A 14,585-nucleotide genomic window follows, 5' to 3' on the forward strand; every position below is an offset into this window, starting at 1 on the left:
GAGACAGAAGGCAACTACTGCACTCAGCTCGCCCAGATCCAGGCCCAGATCGGGGCCCTGGAGGAGCAGCTGCACCAGGTCAGAACCGAGACCGAGGGCCAGAAGCTGGAGTATGAGCAGCTGCTGGACATCAAGGTCCACCTGGAGAAGGAAATCGAGACCTACTGCCGCCTGATAGATGGAGAGGATGAGTAAGTACTGCTTCCGTCGAGCAAGCATCTTGAGGTTCTGAGGTTCTTTTTAAAATACGTACATTTTGTTTCTGTTTTCTTCAAATGCATAGTTAGAGCATTACCTTGAGATCTTTTTTTTTTTTAATGTGGACCTGTATTGCTATGAACTTCCCCAGTGGCACTCTAAGTATCTAAATATTTTGTGAGCTCTTCTTTGATTTCTTCATTGACCCCAAAAATTGTTCAGAAGCATTTGTGTAGTCTCCATATGTTTTAGTTTGTCCCAGGATTCCTTTTATGGTTAATTTCTAGTGTGATAGCACTGGAATCTATGAAGATGAAAGACATGATCTCTACTTTCCTATATTTTCTGAAACTTGTTTTATATCCTAGTTAGTATTCTTTTATATACATATGTTTATATGTGTATATATTTATTTTATATATTTATTATATATATGTTTTATATATAATAAATATATAAATGTGTATATATTTATTATAACATATTTATTTTATATTTTTATACTTATATATTTATTATATATATTTATATATTTATTATATAAATATGTGATTTTATGTATTTATTATGATATATTTATTCAATATATATTTAAATTCTTTATTTGTATATATTTTACATTAGGTGTAGTCCCCCATAGAATTCCCACCACCAGTTCACCTATGTGCCATCACCTCAGTCTCCTGTGTTCTTCTTGCCCTCATTTTATACCCTCTCCTTCTCCCTCCCCTGCAGAATGTTTATAGTTGTCTGATTCTTTTGTTTAGTTCTGTTGTGTTTTTTAATTGTTATTATTTTCCCCCTGATCCCTTATTTGTTTTCTTTATATTCCTCCTATAAGTGAAACCATCTGATAGTTTTCTTACTCTTTCTGATTTATTTCAGCGTAATCCCTTCTAGCTCCATTCATCTAATGCTACAAATAGCATTAGATTATCTTTATTTGCTGCATAATATTCCATAAGTACCTATATCACATCTTGATCCAACCATTTATCTTTGGGCATTTGGTTGTCTCCAAATTTTACCTATTATAAATACAATAAACACAAGGGTGCATGTATCTTTTTGAATTAATGTTTTTGTGTCCTTTGGGTAAATCCTGAAGAGTGGAATTGCTGGGTCAAATGGCAACTCCATTTTTAGGAATCAGAACAGTATGGTACTGGAACAAAGACACACAGGCCAATGGAACTTAATAGAAAGTCCAGAAATAAAGCCACGCATATATGAACTACTAGTCTTTGACAAAGGAGCAAAAAATATACAATGGAACAAGGACAGTTTGTCCATTAAATGATGCTGGGAAAACAGGGCCACCACATGCAAAAGAATGAAACTAGACCACTACCTCACACTATGCACAAAAATCAACTCAAAATGGATAAAGAAACTGATCATAAGACCTGAAACCATTAAATATATAGAAGAAAATATAGGTAAAATACTACAAAACATACATCTCAGTAACATCTTTAAAGACTCATCTCCTAAAGCAAAGGAAATGATCTATTTGTGAGAATGTGAGAATGTTCATATGCACTGGAGAAGAAAGTCCATTCATTACTTTTAGCATTCAGTGAGAAATCACATAAAAAAAAATCTATGATCTAGCCATATGTCTGTAATCCCTGTCTAGTATTACTTAAGAATTCAATGAACTCCCATCTTAAGTCATTTTTATTCAGTTTCCTCAACAAAACACAAAGTGAAATAACTAATTCAAGCTCTTTATATTTTCACAGTTCTTGTTTCAAATCAAAAGGCTACGGAGGACTAGGAAATCAGATAAAAGGTAAACAACAGCTGTGTTGAGTATTCAGCATTTATTTGTATGTTTCAAATGATGAGTTCATTATTTGCCCTTTATTACTTCTAACAGTTCATATGTGTTATTTTAGATTTACCTAGAACAACCACGGTTAAAACAATTGTTGAAGAAATAGATCCTCGTGGCAAAGTTCTCTCCTCCAGAGTTCACACGATGGAGGAGAAATCCATCAAAGTGTCCACTGTGAATGGTGAGCAGAGGGTGCCTTCCTGAACCCACAAAGAAGGTCCCTGGATTTAAGTAGTAGGTTGAATTTGATCTCCAACTAAAGACCTCTTATTTTTTCTGCTTTTCTTCTACTGAATTAAGACAAACTACTTTTAGAATAGTAACATTCTTTGTTTTTCTCTATGGTGGTGTTTTAATAAAGATTCTTCCTATTGCAAGTCATCTTCACTGGTCATTGGTTTTTGCATTTTAAGTATACTCCTCAAGAGAAGGTGAATTGTATTTTTAATTTCTCCTACTTAGCTCAGTGGTCTTCACAAGTTAGATGTAAGTTTAATAGCCAAACTTGTAATTAGTTTTACAGCTCTATAAAACTTTAAACCTTCCATCCTTCAATAGTACATTAATATATTAAGTGTTGATGATGAAAACAAAATAGTAAAATTAAATCTCTAAGTGCCATACACTTATAAGAATGAAAATAAAGAATAGAAGAATTAGAAACATCCTTTAAAAAAGACAATTCTGGAGCCCACCCTAATGGCACAATGGCTTAGGACACAGCACTGCAAGCTAGCCGCAGCCACTTCAGTGCGAGTTCGGTCTCTGGCCCTGGATGTGAGCCACAGGGTGCGGCAGACCTCTCCTGACCCACCTGCTGCTCCCCTCAGCAGTGTACTTGGTCGATCTGCCTGTTCTGCTCCCCACTCTGTCTCGGGTGAAGTCTCTCACCACCCCTGCACCTCTGGCTTGTGCATAAATAAATAAATCTTTAAAAAAATTTAAAAAAAAAAAAGGACAATTCCCATAAATGGCATAAATGGTAACATTTGAAGGTTAAGAGAAAAATGAAAGATGTGGAATAGATAGAGTGGTGGGAAATTCAACAATATTAGCCCACAAAACATATTTTAAAAGATTGAAATCATATCAATTAGTTTTTCTACAATGGTATGAAAGTAGAAATGCATAACAAAGGAAAATTCAAGAACTAAGTAGTAATTAAGCAGCACACTCCTGAACACACAATAAATCTCAGAAGAAATCCAAAGGAAACTCAAAAATAATCTTGAATTAAATGAAAATATCTATTCTAAATGTTTCACTAAGGGAGAAATTTATAGTAGGAATGCTGGCATTAAGAAGAGAAACTCCAGGACCTCCCTGGTAACCTAAAGATTTAACTTCATTACGTCACTGGGACTGCCTGAGTTCAATCCCCAGCCAGGGAGCCGACCCAAATGGCGCAGCAGACCTCTCCTGTCCCACCCGCTGCTCCCCTCAGCAATGTGTTTCAGTGGATCTGCCTGTCTCTTCCCCACTCTGTCTTGCACCTCTGGCCTACAGCCCAGCTCTTCTCTACCTAAAAAGAAAAGAGATTCCAAATAAGTAACCTAACCTTACACCTCAAATTAAGAGCAAACTAAGTTCAATGTTAGCAGGGGAAAAAAGGAAATAATAAAGGGTAGAAGTAAATAAGAGAGATCAACAACTGATTTTTTGGGAAAAAAATAAAATTGACAAATCCTTGGCCAGACTAACCAAAAAAAGAGAGAGAAAAAGAACTCAAATAAATGATGTTATAGGTAAAAGAGGAGATTTACAACTTATGCCAGAACTACAAAGGGCCACAGATAATACTAGAATGTTTATATGCCAACATGTTGGGGAAACTAGAAGAAATGGCTAAATTTCTAATATGTAGCCTACCAAACCTGAATCTTGAAGAAACAGAAAATCTAAACAGACAAATAATGACTAAGGAGATTTACTCAGTAATCAAAAATTTTTCAACAAAGGGAGACCCAGGACCAGGTAGTTTCACTGGTGAAACCTAAAGAATTAATGCCACTCTTTCTCAAATTACAAAAAGATCTAAATGGAAGGGAACATCCTCAAATTCATTTGACAAGGTCAGCATTGCTCTGGTATCAAAACCAAAGACATTTCAGAAAAGAAAATTACATACCAATATCCATGGTAGACATAGATGTAAAAATATTAACAAAATTCTAGCAAATGAAATTTAGTGACATTTTAAAACATCACACTCTATGATCAAGTGGGATTTATTCCTGAGGAGCAAGAACGATTTGACATACACAAATCAACAAATGTTATTCACCACATTAACAGAAGGAATGATTAAAATAATTATGATTTGTCTCAGTAGATGCAGAAAAAGCATAAGACATAATTTAATACCCTTTCATGCTAAAAATGCCTGACAAATTCAGTTTAGAAGTAATTCACCTCAACACAAAAAGTACCACGCATGACAACCCCACAGTTAATATGCCAGGGGTGAAAAATCCAAAATTTTTTCTCTATTTCAGGAACAAAAAGAGATGTCTACTCTTGCCACTTTTTATTCTGTATTATACTGAAAGTCCTAGCCAGAGCAATAACACAAGATAAAAAAAAACTAAAGAGAAGTTTTTTACAGATAGCATCTTGTATATCAAAAACCCTAATGACATCACACACAAAATCTGTTAAGCTAATTAACAAATTCAGCATGGTTACAGGATATGAAATCAACATTAAAAATCACTTGGAGTTCTATACACTAATAATACATTATTCAAAGGGGAAATTTAAAAATCAGTTCCATTTACAATAGCATCAGAAAGAATAAAATATTCAGGAGTAAATTTAACCTAGAAGGTAAGAGACTGAATATCCACAGTTCAAAATGGATTAAAGATCTAGACACAGACCTAAAACTCCTCAAAGAAAACACAAGGCAAAGCCTCACTGCATTGGTCTTGGGAATGATTTCTTGGATTTAACATTAAACACCGCAGATCACAAATCCAAAAATATACCCAGGACTTGTCACATAATGTCAAGGAAAGAATCAATAGCAGTGATAACCAGCACTTACCATGTGGCAGATTCTAGTCTCTGTATCATTTAATGCTCACAATAATCCTATGAGGTAGGTACTACTACATTCTTTTTCTATAGATAAGGAGATCAAGGCCAAAAGAGGTTGAATAATTTGTCAGAAGTCACACAACTAATAATCGAAGTTGCTGGAGTACTAACCCAGGCACTCTGGCACCCTGTGCGCTTAACCACAGCCTAATACCAGTTCATATTTCTACCTTCCTGCCAGCAAGAGAAGGAATTTAAAAAAAAAAAAAAACAACTGAAATACCATACATTCTAACTCCAATCAGTCTCAGATTAAAAAAAAACATCAGCTCCTTCCCAAACAAATCAGGGAAGTAGTTTTGTAGAAAGAGTTAGCACAACAGAATTTGAGTCTCAAAAAAAAAAAAAATCTTGGACTCCAGTGGCCAAACAAACCTCATTCATATTCAAAAAAAACATTTTCTAAAGTTGGCTAATAAAAATACAGAATGTTCATTTTAAACAACAGCAAAAGATTTCGAAACATATTTGCAATAATCGCTACATTTATGAGGGAAAAAATAATGTAAGATCATTACAACAAGATAATGAAAAACAACCCTGAGACCAGCAGACTGCTTCCCCACTTAGTTTCATTCAATTCAATTGTTTTGAGTATCTACAATAGGCACATTATATAATGGATGTTGTATTATCTCATCGATTCTCAAGAAACGATAATATATGTGTTTTCTTACTGTGAATAAATTTCATTCTCAGGGAAGAAAAATATAGATAGACACGGTCTAAAGAGATTTTGTCACCTTGTCCTTTGAGCAAGGATGAAGGCATACCTAAATTTTCGTAGTAAGTATTGGTGTAGAGGAGATCTATCATTAAGAAAATTCAAAAGATGTGTCCTAAGTAAATAGTCAACACCGGTTTCAGAAGGATCTAGTATCTAAGTCTTGCTTTGATATAGAAATGCTTTGTGATCTGTGTTACCACTTAGATCAGAGAGAACTCATCTCCAAAATGGCTCTAATAATATATGCTAAACTTATCTCACAAAAGATTATAAGTTAATTAGTATTTATAAAACATCTAGAGATCAGTAGATTACCTTAATAATACTTTGCTGTCTCATAATGCCTCCTACCCAAGAAACTAAAGACTCCTACATATTTGCAACATATTACATACTTGCAACATATTACATACTAACAACATACTGCTTTTCTTGATTAATTCATCAACAAAAGATGACATTTTGACCAGGTCACACAAAACCATTAACAAGTCTCTGAACAGGAACTGACTCTCCAACTTATGACACATTGTTCTAAGCATGAGTCAATGGTCTGAATTACAGTTTTGTATTGATTACCTTAAAATATTTTCATCTAGGGCCATCCCTGGGTTAAAGCACTGCACTAAGAAGCTTAAGCCACTTCCGCATGAGTTCCATCCCTGCCTGCTCGGGAGGAGATCCACATGGCACGGCAGACCTCTCCTGACCCACCCGCTGCTCCCCTCAGCAGTGTGCTTTGTCAGTCTGCCTTTTCTGCTCCCCACTCTGTCCCTGGTGAATCCTCTCACCCTCTGCATCTCTGGCCTGTACCCCAATTCTGTATGAATAAATAAAAAAACCTTTAAAAAAATTTTTTTTTCATCTAAAAATTTCTGCATTCTGGGTCATCAAATACTTCAAATCTTTTCATGGGGGCAATAATATTAGGTGGTTTGTAAAGTCTTCACTATCCACAACACTGGAAAAACTGTTAGAAAAAAATTATTCTTTCAAAGCTATCTAAACCCATAATCAGTTAACCAATCAATTTGTACCATTATAAGTGATAGAGACTGACCCTGTCTGACACTTCCATTTTATTATAATAATTTAACTAATTAACATTTACAATATGTTTGTGCCCTTCAGACTGTTTTACAGTCATTCATTATTGGAACACCTTAACATTCATTTGAGTGTGTTCACCATTATTATTTTCATTTACTCAATAGGGAACTGAGACACCACCAGACAGGATAACTTCCCTTGGGCATTGAGGCAATGAATGTAAAGTGTTTACCTGTGGCAACTAATCTCCTATTCAGAGGATGATAATTACAGGTTTTCTAGATGGTGATGAAAACCCTCTAAATATATATTTTACTCCCCATTCATCAATATGAAAGTTCTCAAAATGATGCATGAGGCCTTAAAAATATACATTGAAGCCACAAGACAGTAGAGAGTATTTTTTTAGGTAGCTAAAAGAATAATTTGGAGACTCAGAAGTTACTTGAATGGACATTGTTCCTAAATCATGAAATCTCAATGGAAATAATTTTCAATGCTATATATTCATGCATTTTACCTAAATTGATAAGCAAAGTACTGTAGACTATTATTATGTCCATTTTCAAGTAAGTCAATTAAAGATCTCCCACTAGCAAAAGATCACTATGTATTGAGAGTATCTGACTGTAATGAGAAATAAACACACTCAAAAACATAAATAATAGAGACACCCCCATAAGCATTTGAAGGACAAAGGCAGTGGACATTTCTCCTTGGAATTACTAATTACTAATTCTTTGATAAGTGAGGAGGAAGGGGAGGTCAAAAGATGCACATTTACTCATACTTAATTTTGACCTTCCAAACTATGATTTAGTTTCACGCCACCTGGTACCCTTTTCACATGCAAAGATATCCTTGGGCAGCTTTCCACCTTCAGACTGGACAGTAGTAAAAATCACCCAATTATGAAAAACAACAATTAAGATGCTAGTAATATTTTATTACAGATCTGCCTAATTAAGACCAGAATGACCCACTGAATCCTATAAAAGGCCAATGGAGCTGATTGCTTGGACGGTAGGCTTCAGTCTGCTCCGTTCTCTGAGAGAGGGTCACTCCGCTGTGCTCTGGCCATGTCTTTCCGACTTTCTAGTGTGTGCAGGCGGGCAAGCTCACGCGCTAATCCTGGCCGGCTGCCTGGTGGAGGAACCGGCTTCGCTGCTGGGAATGGGTGCAGTGCTTCGGGAGCGGGAGGTAGCTTTCCCGGTAGTGTGGGAAGCCTTTCATCTGGAGCGGGTTTCTGCAACAGCAGTGGAGGCTTGGGAAGTGGCTCCTGTGCTGGTTTCCTAGGAAACGAACACGGCCTCCTCTCCGGGAATGAGAAGATCACCATGCAGAACCTCAACGACCGTCTGGCCTCCTACCTGGACCACGTGCACGCTCTGGAAGAAGCAAACGCGGATCTTGAGCAGAAAATCAAGGGTTGGTATGAGAAACACGGGCCTGGCTCTTCCCGAGGAGTCAATCATGACTATAGCAGATATTTTTCAGTCATTGAAGATCTTAAAAGTCAGGTAAGAAATATGAACGTTCATGCTTTCTAAAATCATTGACTTTTTTTAATCGCAGTAACCATTAGGATTTTCCCCAGCAGGTAGGGCCACCAGATCACCCATATTCCACCACCCTAGTCCGTCTTTGTTTCAGCCCTTTGTTTCACACCTCTCCGCACTTTGAGTGCCTGAGTTCTAAGCTTTTTGCTACAGATTTAGAGTGGACTGACCCTAAAAACCTAAAACATGCTTAGCAAACTTAGATCTAGAATTTGCTCCCTCTGTATCCTCAGTGCTTAGGACAGAGCCTGGCAAACAAATTCACATTCTGAATGAATGAAAGTAGAATTGTCTCAAAATAGATATTGTTTTGTTGATCTCCTCATTAGCTCATACTGTTTGATCAAGAGTAATCAAAGCGTCCACGATTGTGAAATCTTCTACTTTGGTTCTTAAGCATTACTCATTTATTACCTGGGGAAAAAAGTCCAGATTCCTTTACTATTAAAAATAATACTAAAACGGGGCCCTCCCTGGTGGTGCAACTGGTTAAAGTGCAGACTGTAAGTGAGCCAGCCGCTTCGGTGCGAGTTTGATCCCTGCCCCAGAAGTGATGCACATGGCACGGCAGACCTCTCCTGACCCACCCGCTGCTCCCCTCAGCAGTGTACTTCCTCGATCTGCCTGTTCTGCTCCCCACTCTGTCTCTGGTGAATCCTCTCACCTCCCCTGCACCTCTGGCCTGCACCCCAGTTCTGTATCAATAAAATGAATAAATCTTAAGAAAAAATGAATAAATCTTAAGAAAAAAATATTAAAACGGATGTTTGGCTGGTTAAGCAGATGAGAATCATGCTTCAATCTTGACTTCTGGAACTTAATATTTTGCACAATCTGCCCTGTTTAGATTATTTCTATGACCGCCTGTAATGCCAGCATTGTTCTACAGAACGACAATGCCAGACTGACAGCTGATGACTTCAGGCTGAAGTAGGTGAAAATAAAGTAATACATCACAGTAAAGGTAAAAATGCTGCAGTAAGGAACATAGCCTTTTCTTCAAAAGTCAACATGCTTTTATAAATTCAGACCAGGTCACTGAAGAAGTGCAATGCCCTTCTGGAATGAGTTATCATCATATTTAAACACTATTCTTATTCAACCACTAAGCATGTTCGATGACAAAAATCAACTCTGAAAAAACAACTCCAAAATAATATTCAGGAATCAGCATGTAGCCATCATTGAGCTGTTGAGTCGCTGTTGCTTTACCATTGCAAGAAGCTTTAGAAGCCTGTGCAAGCACATCCTCTCCCTCGGTATCTGAAAGGTCTGGGGGATTATATGCTCTGTGCCCGCCTCCAGTTCCAGCTCTCAAGCACCTGAATTACCTTGCAGGTATGAAAATGAGCTTGCCCTGCACCAGAGCGTGGAAGTTGACATCAGCAGTCTTCACAGGCTGATGGAAGAGCTGACCTTCTGCAACACTGACCTGGAGATGCAATCAGAAACCCTCCATGAGGAACTGGCGAGCCTCAAAAGCAATCACCAGGAGGTAAGGAGCCCAGCTGGTGGCAGCATCCAGGCTGTGACTGATTTCCTGCCTGAAGCGCACTGCTCACCTGCTCATAGCGGGGTGACCAGCAATCCAGCTCTCAAAAGAATTGAACATGAATGCTGATCCCCTTGCCAGGAAATGCAAGTCCTGCAGTGCGCAGTCGGGGGGAATGTGACCGTGGAGGTGAACGCCGCCCCGGGAGTGGACCTCACTGTCCTGTTGAACAGCATGAGAGCGGAATATGAGCACCTGGCGGAGCAGAACCGCAGGGACGCTGAGGCCTGGTTCAACGAGAAGGTAGGGCTCTGGCCATTCCCGCCAGCAATGTATTGTGTTGTCTTCTGTGCTGGTCACTCACTCTGCTGACAATTATGCTCCAGAGTGCTTTGCTGCAGCAGCAGATCTCTGCCGATGAGGGGGCAGTCGCCGCAGCCAGGAGTGAGCTGATGGAACTGAAACGCAACCTACAAACCTCAGAAATCGAGCTTCAGTCTGTCAACGCAGTGGTGCGTAGGAACTGCTGCTGATTTGACTATGCGTGTCCATAGCTAAATGCATGTGTAATTAAATGCATGTGTAACTAATTCCATGTAACTAAAATATCGCTACATATTAATAGATTATGTCAAGAATTTTGTCCATAAGCACTCCTTCTGACTTATCAACTCCCAAACTTAAATAGAACTTTTTCCAGTGGAAAAGACCTTGCTAATGCTGATTTTTCAATTGAAAAGATTCAGACCGCATACAAAGATTCCACGCCCAGACTATATAAACGTCATTGATCTTTCATAAGGCTTTCACACATGTGAGCCTCACTTTGTTCTTCTTTCAGAAACATTCCTATGAATGTTCCTTGGATGAGACCAAAAGCAATTATTGCCGTCAGCTCCAGCAAATCCAGGATCAGATTGGTGCTATGGAGAACCAGCTGCAGCAGATCCGAACAGAAACCGAAGGCCAGAAGCTGGAGCACCAGCAGCTTCTTGATATCAAAATATTCTTAGAAAAAGAAATTGAAACTTACTGCAAATTAATAGATGGAGAAGAAAGGTAAATACTAACTCATGAAAAGGTTAATGTCACACCAAGTGGGTTTACTCAGTATGCATGGGAGCCAGATGGCCTGTACGCATACCTGAGCTCAGGAATTTATTATAGCCTCCAAGTGACATGAAAACACGCAAAAGCAAATTTTGACGTATATAGAGTAACTGCATCTGTAATAACAGACAGAACACTTAAATGAAGAGCGTTGAACAATTCCTGTTGTCTGGTCCGGAAAAAGAATTGCTAGCCTGTGATTTCATGGTAAAGCACATTTCTCAGAATAACATCACCTATTTTATTATTACGTCATTAGTTGCCCCACTTGCACCCTGTGTTAAGTGGGTTGTTACATTTCCATTTGAAAGATGAGCAATGAAGATACAGCAAGACTTAATTGGAGAAGCAACTAGTTTGTTAGCCAAGAGCAACAGCTGTGGAGTGGAGCCCTGGCTGTAAGTCACACCACTGGGCAAATTTCAGCACAGGGGTTGAACTCTTTAAACTCCTTGGGGGGGGAAGGTCCCTTATTTCAAGATTGCAGCAAACAAAGCCACACTCTCAGCCAGCATGCCTTGCTGTGTGGGTAAAGTGCTCAGGATAGGGACTCAGGCAGAAAATGCACTTGGGCATCAGAGACTATTACCGAATGCTTGTTCAAGGTCACGCCATGAGTCAGTAACATGCTCCAGAGTCAACGTCAGTCCTCCACAGAGTCCAAAGGTGATGTTCCCCTCTTTGAACAGAGTGCTGTGACAGCATTCGTTTTCCACTGCTCTGACAGTAACCTTCATGCCAGGTTATAGGTAACTTCTGGCACATATATATACTTTACGTCCAACCATGTAAATGGCTTGTGTCTGCACTCTCTAAGTCTACATCTCTACCCATAGGCCATCTATAGGGTGGGCACTCCAGGGATGTTCACTGGCCAGCTGATGGACTGAAAAGTCAGAATAAGGACCTGGAGTTCCCAGATAACTAGGTGAAAGAGATCGTGTCTGGACACAAGGGAGATGCTGAGGGCAAACATCACTGACTCGCCACTTTCTCTATATTGAAGACATGGAAAGCCACTGAGGTCTCTTAGACAAAAAAGGAATTGAGTCTTATGGGAACTACAAAACCTTTGTTATCAACTTAGCGTTATTGATGAGTTCTCTAATAAAAGGTGAAAAACACACAAACAATAATTTACCCTTCTCTCCACAGAAAAGGTAAATCTACCTTCTACAAATCAAAAGGACGTGGGTCTCTGAGTTCTGAAAATCAAGTCACAGGTAGAGAAGATATTTTATTTGGTGTAACTCTTTTAAAGTCATCACTTGTATTAAACAAAGTCACTTCTTTGTAAACAAAATTAAGCTGTCTCTAAATAAAGTTTCAGGACAAGTTGGTGTTTAAAAGAAGACGATATTACTTGCTCAGGCTATACTTCCCTGATAGTTATGTAGTTTTAATGTTTTATTCATACTTTTGAACACGCATGGCTTGAAAAAGAAAAAAGGTTGCCCAGCACCTTGCTAAGCAGATTTCAAAGACACTGTGGTATTTCATTTTACTGCCAACTTGCAAACACCATCTTTTCAAGATGCTCCTTTCAGCTGGTTAAGAATGAGTCCTAAACTTCCTTTCCTTTTATTTTAGACTCAAAAGAAGAAATCCTCGTCAAAACAGTGGTTGAAGAACTAGATCAACTTGGGAATGTCCTTTCACTGAGGGTCCACTCTGTTGAAGAAAAATCCTCCAAAATAAGCAACATTACAATGGAACAGCGCTTGCCTTCTAAAGCACCACACTGAGGGGCAGGCGATGTTACTTTCAGAAACCAGCCTGCCTCTGCAAATCCCATGGGTCAGTTACCCAAAGAAATCACTCATTTCTGATCTTCAAAATATAAGGGCTGGAGTTTGTTTTCCTCCTCTTCCTTAGCTCATGTTCTTTGCGTAGTATCTTTCTCAGAAGTAGGACAGTCTTTTCTCTCTCTAGTTTTTGTATTTTGGGGTCCTTTTTAGCCATTTCATTAAATTTTTTTCTGTTGCAAGTTATTTTGGATAAATGTTGTGCTTTTGAATTTCCACCATTGATCTCAGTGGGACAGAACTGAGGAGATGGTAAAAATAAAATAATAATAAGTGCTTCACTACACAGCCACTGTACTTCAATTAATTACAGGCTAAATCAGGAAAAAAACATTGGTCCTAATCTCTGGTCCCAAACATGTCTCTGATTAACTCTGCAAATGACTAGATCTCTTTGGGACTGGCCTTCTGTGGATGCAAAAGAAAATTATACCTGTTGATCACCAGGAAAAGAAAATTATACCTGTTGATCACCCTTTTAAAGGCTAGCTGGCGTGGGTGATCAACTAATGTCAGGTTGTTGAATCTGAATCTGGATGGCTATCTTTCCACTTGTAATACATACATCTCTCTACTCCGACGACGGAGGTAACAACAAATTTAGAACTGCACCCCTCAAGCCCAGAGTGGCTCCCAAACTTCCTTATGCTCTCATGCACACAAGGTCCTACATAATGGCCTTACCAGATTATTTTTGGAAAGTGCAGCCGGGGCAAGACAATAGCAAAGTTCTAGGCTAAACAGGTTTATTTCATTTGGAGTGAAGGGCTATGGGAAGGTCTTCAGTAGCCTAGATCTACAGCTTGCATATAAGGGCCTTCCTAAAGGGTTTGAGCTAACTGGGGCACAGGCTATGCGGAATTCAAAGCGGCCCATAATATGGTCCATAAATACTGAACTTGAACCACCTTGGGTTTCCTGGTCTACTGAGATTGCATTTCCAACTCAAAATAGTCTTGATTGCTGTTGTTTCCTATTCCCACAGGAAGGACTTGAACTCAACCCATAGTCAGTTTCTTGAAATGTAAACACAGATGACAGCTATCTTTTTTCAGTATCTTCTTCTTATGAATGGCCCAAGACATGCAGATGGAGACATAACTTCAATGGTGAAGAGTTAAACTGAGTTGGGATAATACTTCCATAGCAAAACCATTATGACCGTATCTTATCTTTTGAATATATTTTATCTCACTTTCCCTGAATTAACTTAATGTCCATGAAGGCTGGTGGAGTGGGTGTTTATTATTTTTATATTACATAGAAGGACATAGAAATTCAAAGAAATGAAGTCTTTTCCCCAACGTTCCACAAAACTGATGAATGGTAGGCCAAGCTTCAGTCCAGATCTCTTTCTCCAACATGGTAACCAGAGTCAACAGGGAGAAAAATCCACATAACAGAAATTTCACCAACCACATTCCATGTTCACACCACAACCCATGGTGTGCATGATCAACATGACAGAAGGAGCAGAGCTCGTTGTTATGTGAAGACATGACCACTTCCTCTCCATCTACTACCCAGCTCCAGCTCCTCTCTAGCACCAACCTTCTCTGCCCACATTGATCAAAACCTGTTCACCCAGTGACTATCTCACTAGTTCCCTTCTGTATGCTTCATTTCCATCTCATTCCGAATAGTAGGTGCATCAAAGGCTGGAATTGGAGGACTAGTCACAACCTCAGTTTATCAAGATACTTGG

General features: G+C 38.8%; 2 protein-coding genes across 2 annotated transcripts in view; both read left to right on the plus strand.

Moving 5' to 3' along the window:
• The window catches only part of LOC105853744 (keratin, type I cytoskeletal 27-like), a 6,417-nt gene extending 4,130 nt beyond the window's left edge, over positions 1 to 2,287 (plus strand). Inside the window, exons 5-7 of the mRNA XM_012726042.1 lie at positions 4 to 191; positions 1,944 to 1,993; positions 2,100 to 2,287. Of these exons, the coding sequence (XP_012581496.1) occupies positions 4 to 191; positions 1,944 to 1,993; positions 2,100 to 2,242 (381 nt within the window). The 3' untranslated portion in view covers positions 2,243 to 2,287. The remainder of the gene's footprint in view (positions 1 to 3; positions 192 to 1,943; positions 1,994 to 2,099) is intronic.
• A 5,706-nt stretch (positions 2,288 to 7,993) lies between these two features.
• On the plus strand, positions 7,994 to 12,820 carry KRT26 (keratin 26, type I). The gene is made up of 8 exons (XM_012726043.1): positions 7,994 to 8,434; positions 9,321 to 9,403; positions 9,812 to 9,968; positions 10,107 to 10,268; positions 10,352 to 10,477; positions 10,807 to 11,024; positions 12,231 to 12,298; positions 12,666 to 12,820. Exons 1-8 carry the CDS (start codon positions 7,994 to 7,996, stop codon positions 12,818 to 12,820), a joined length of 1,410 nt encoding a protein of 469 aa, XP_012581497.1.
• Positions 12,821 to 14,585: the final 1,765 nt, after the last annotated feature.

Source organism: Condylura cristata, unplaced genomic scaffold, assembly GCF_000260355.1.
Source record: "Condylura cristata isolate star-nosed mole 26May11 unplaced genomic scaffold, ConCri1.0 scaffold00017, whole genome shotgun sequence".
Lineage (NCBI taxonomy): Eukaryota > Metazoa > Chordata > Mammalia > Eulipotyphla > Talpidae > Condylura > Condylura cristata.

Excerpts from the sequence above, each read along its gene's own strand:
- KRT26 (XM_012726043.1), top strand. The coding sequence starts at position 7,994 with ATGTCTTTCCGACTTTCTAGTGTGTGCAGGCGGGCAAGCTCACGCGCT. Across the intron at positions 9,404-9,811 it reads GCTGATGACTTCAGGCTGAA|GTATGAAAATGAGCTTGCCC; the intron begins GTAGGTGAAAAT and ends ATTACCTTGCAG. Across the intron at positions 11,025-12,230 it reads TTAATAGATGGAGAAGAAAG|AAAAGGTAAATCTACCTTCT; the intron begins GTAAATACTAAC and ends TTCTCTCCACAG.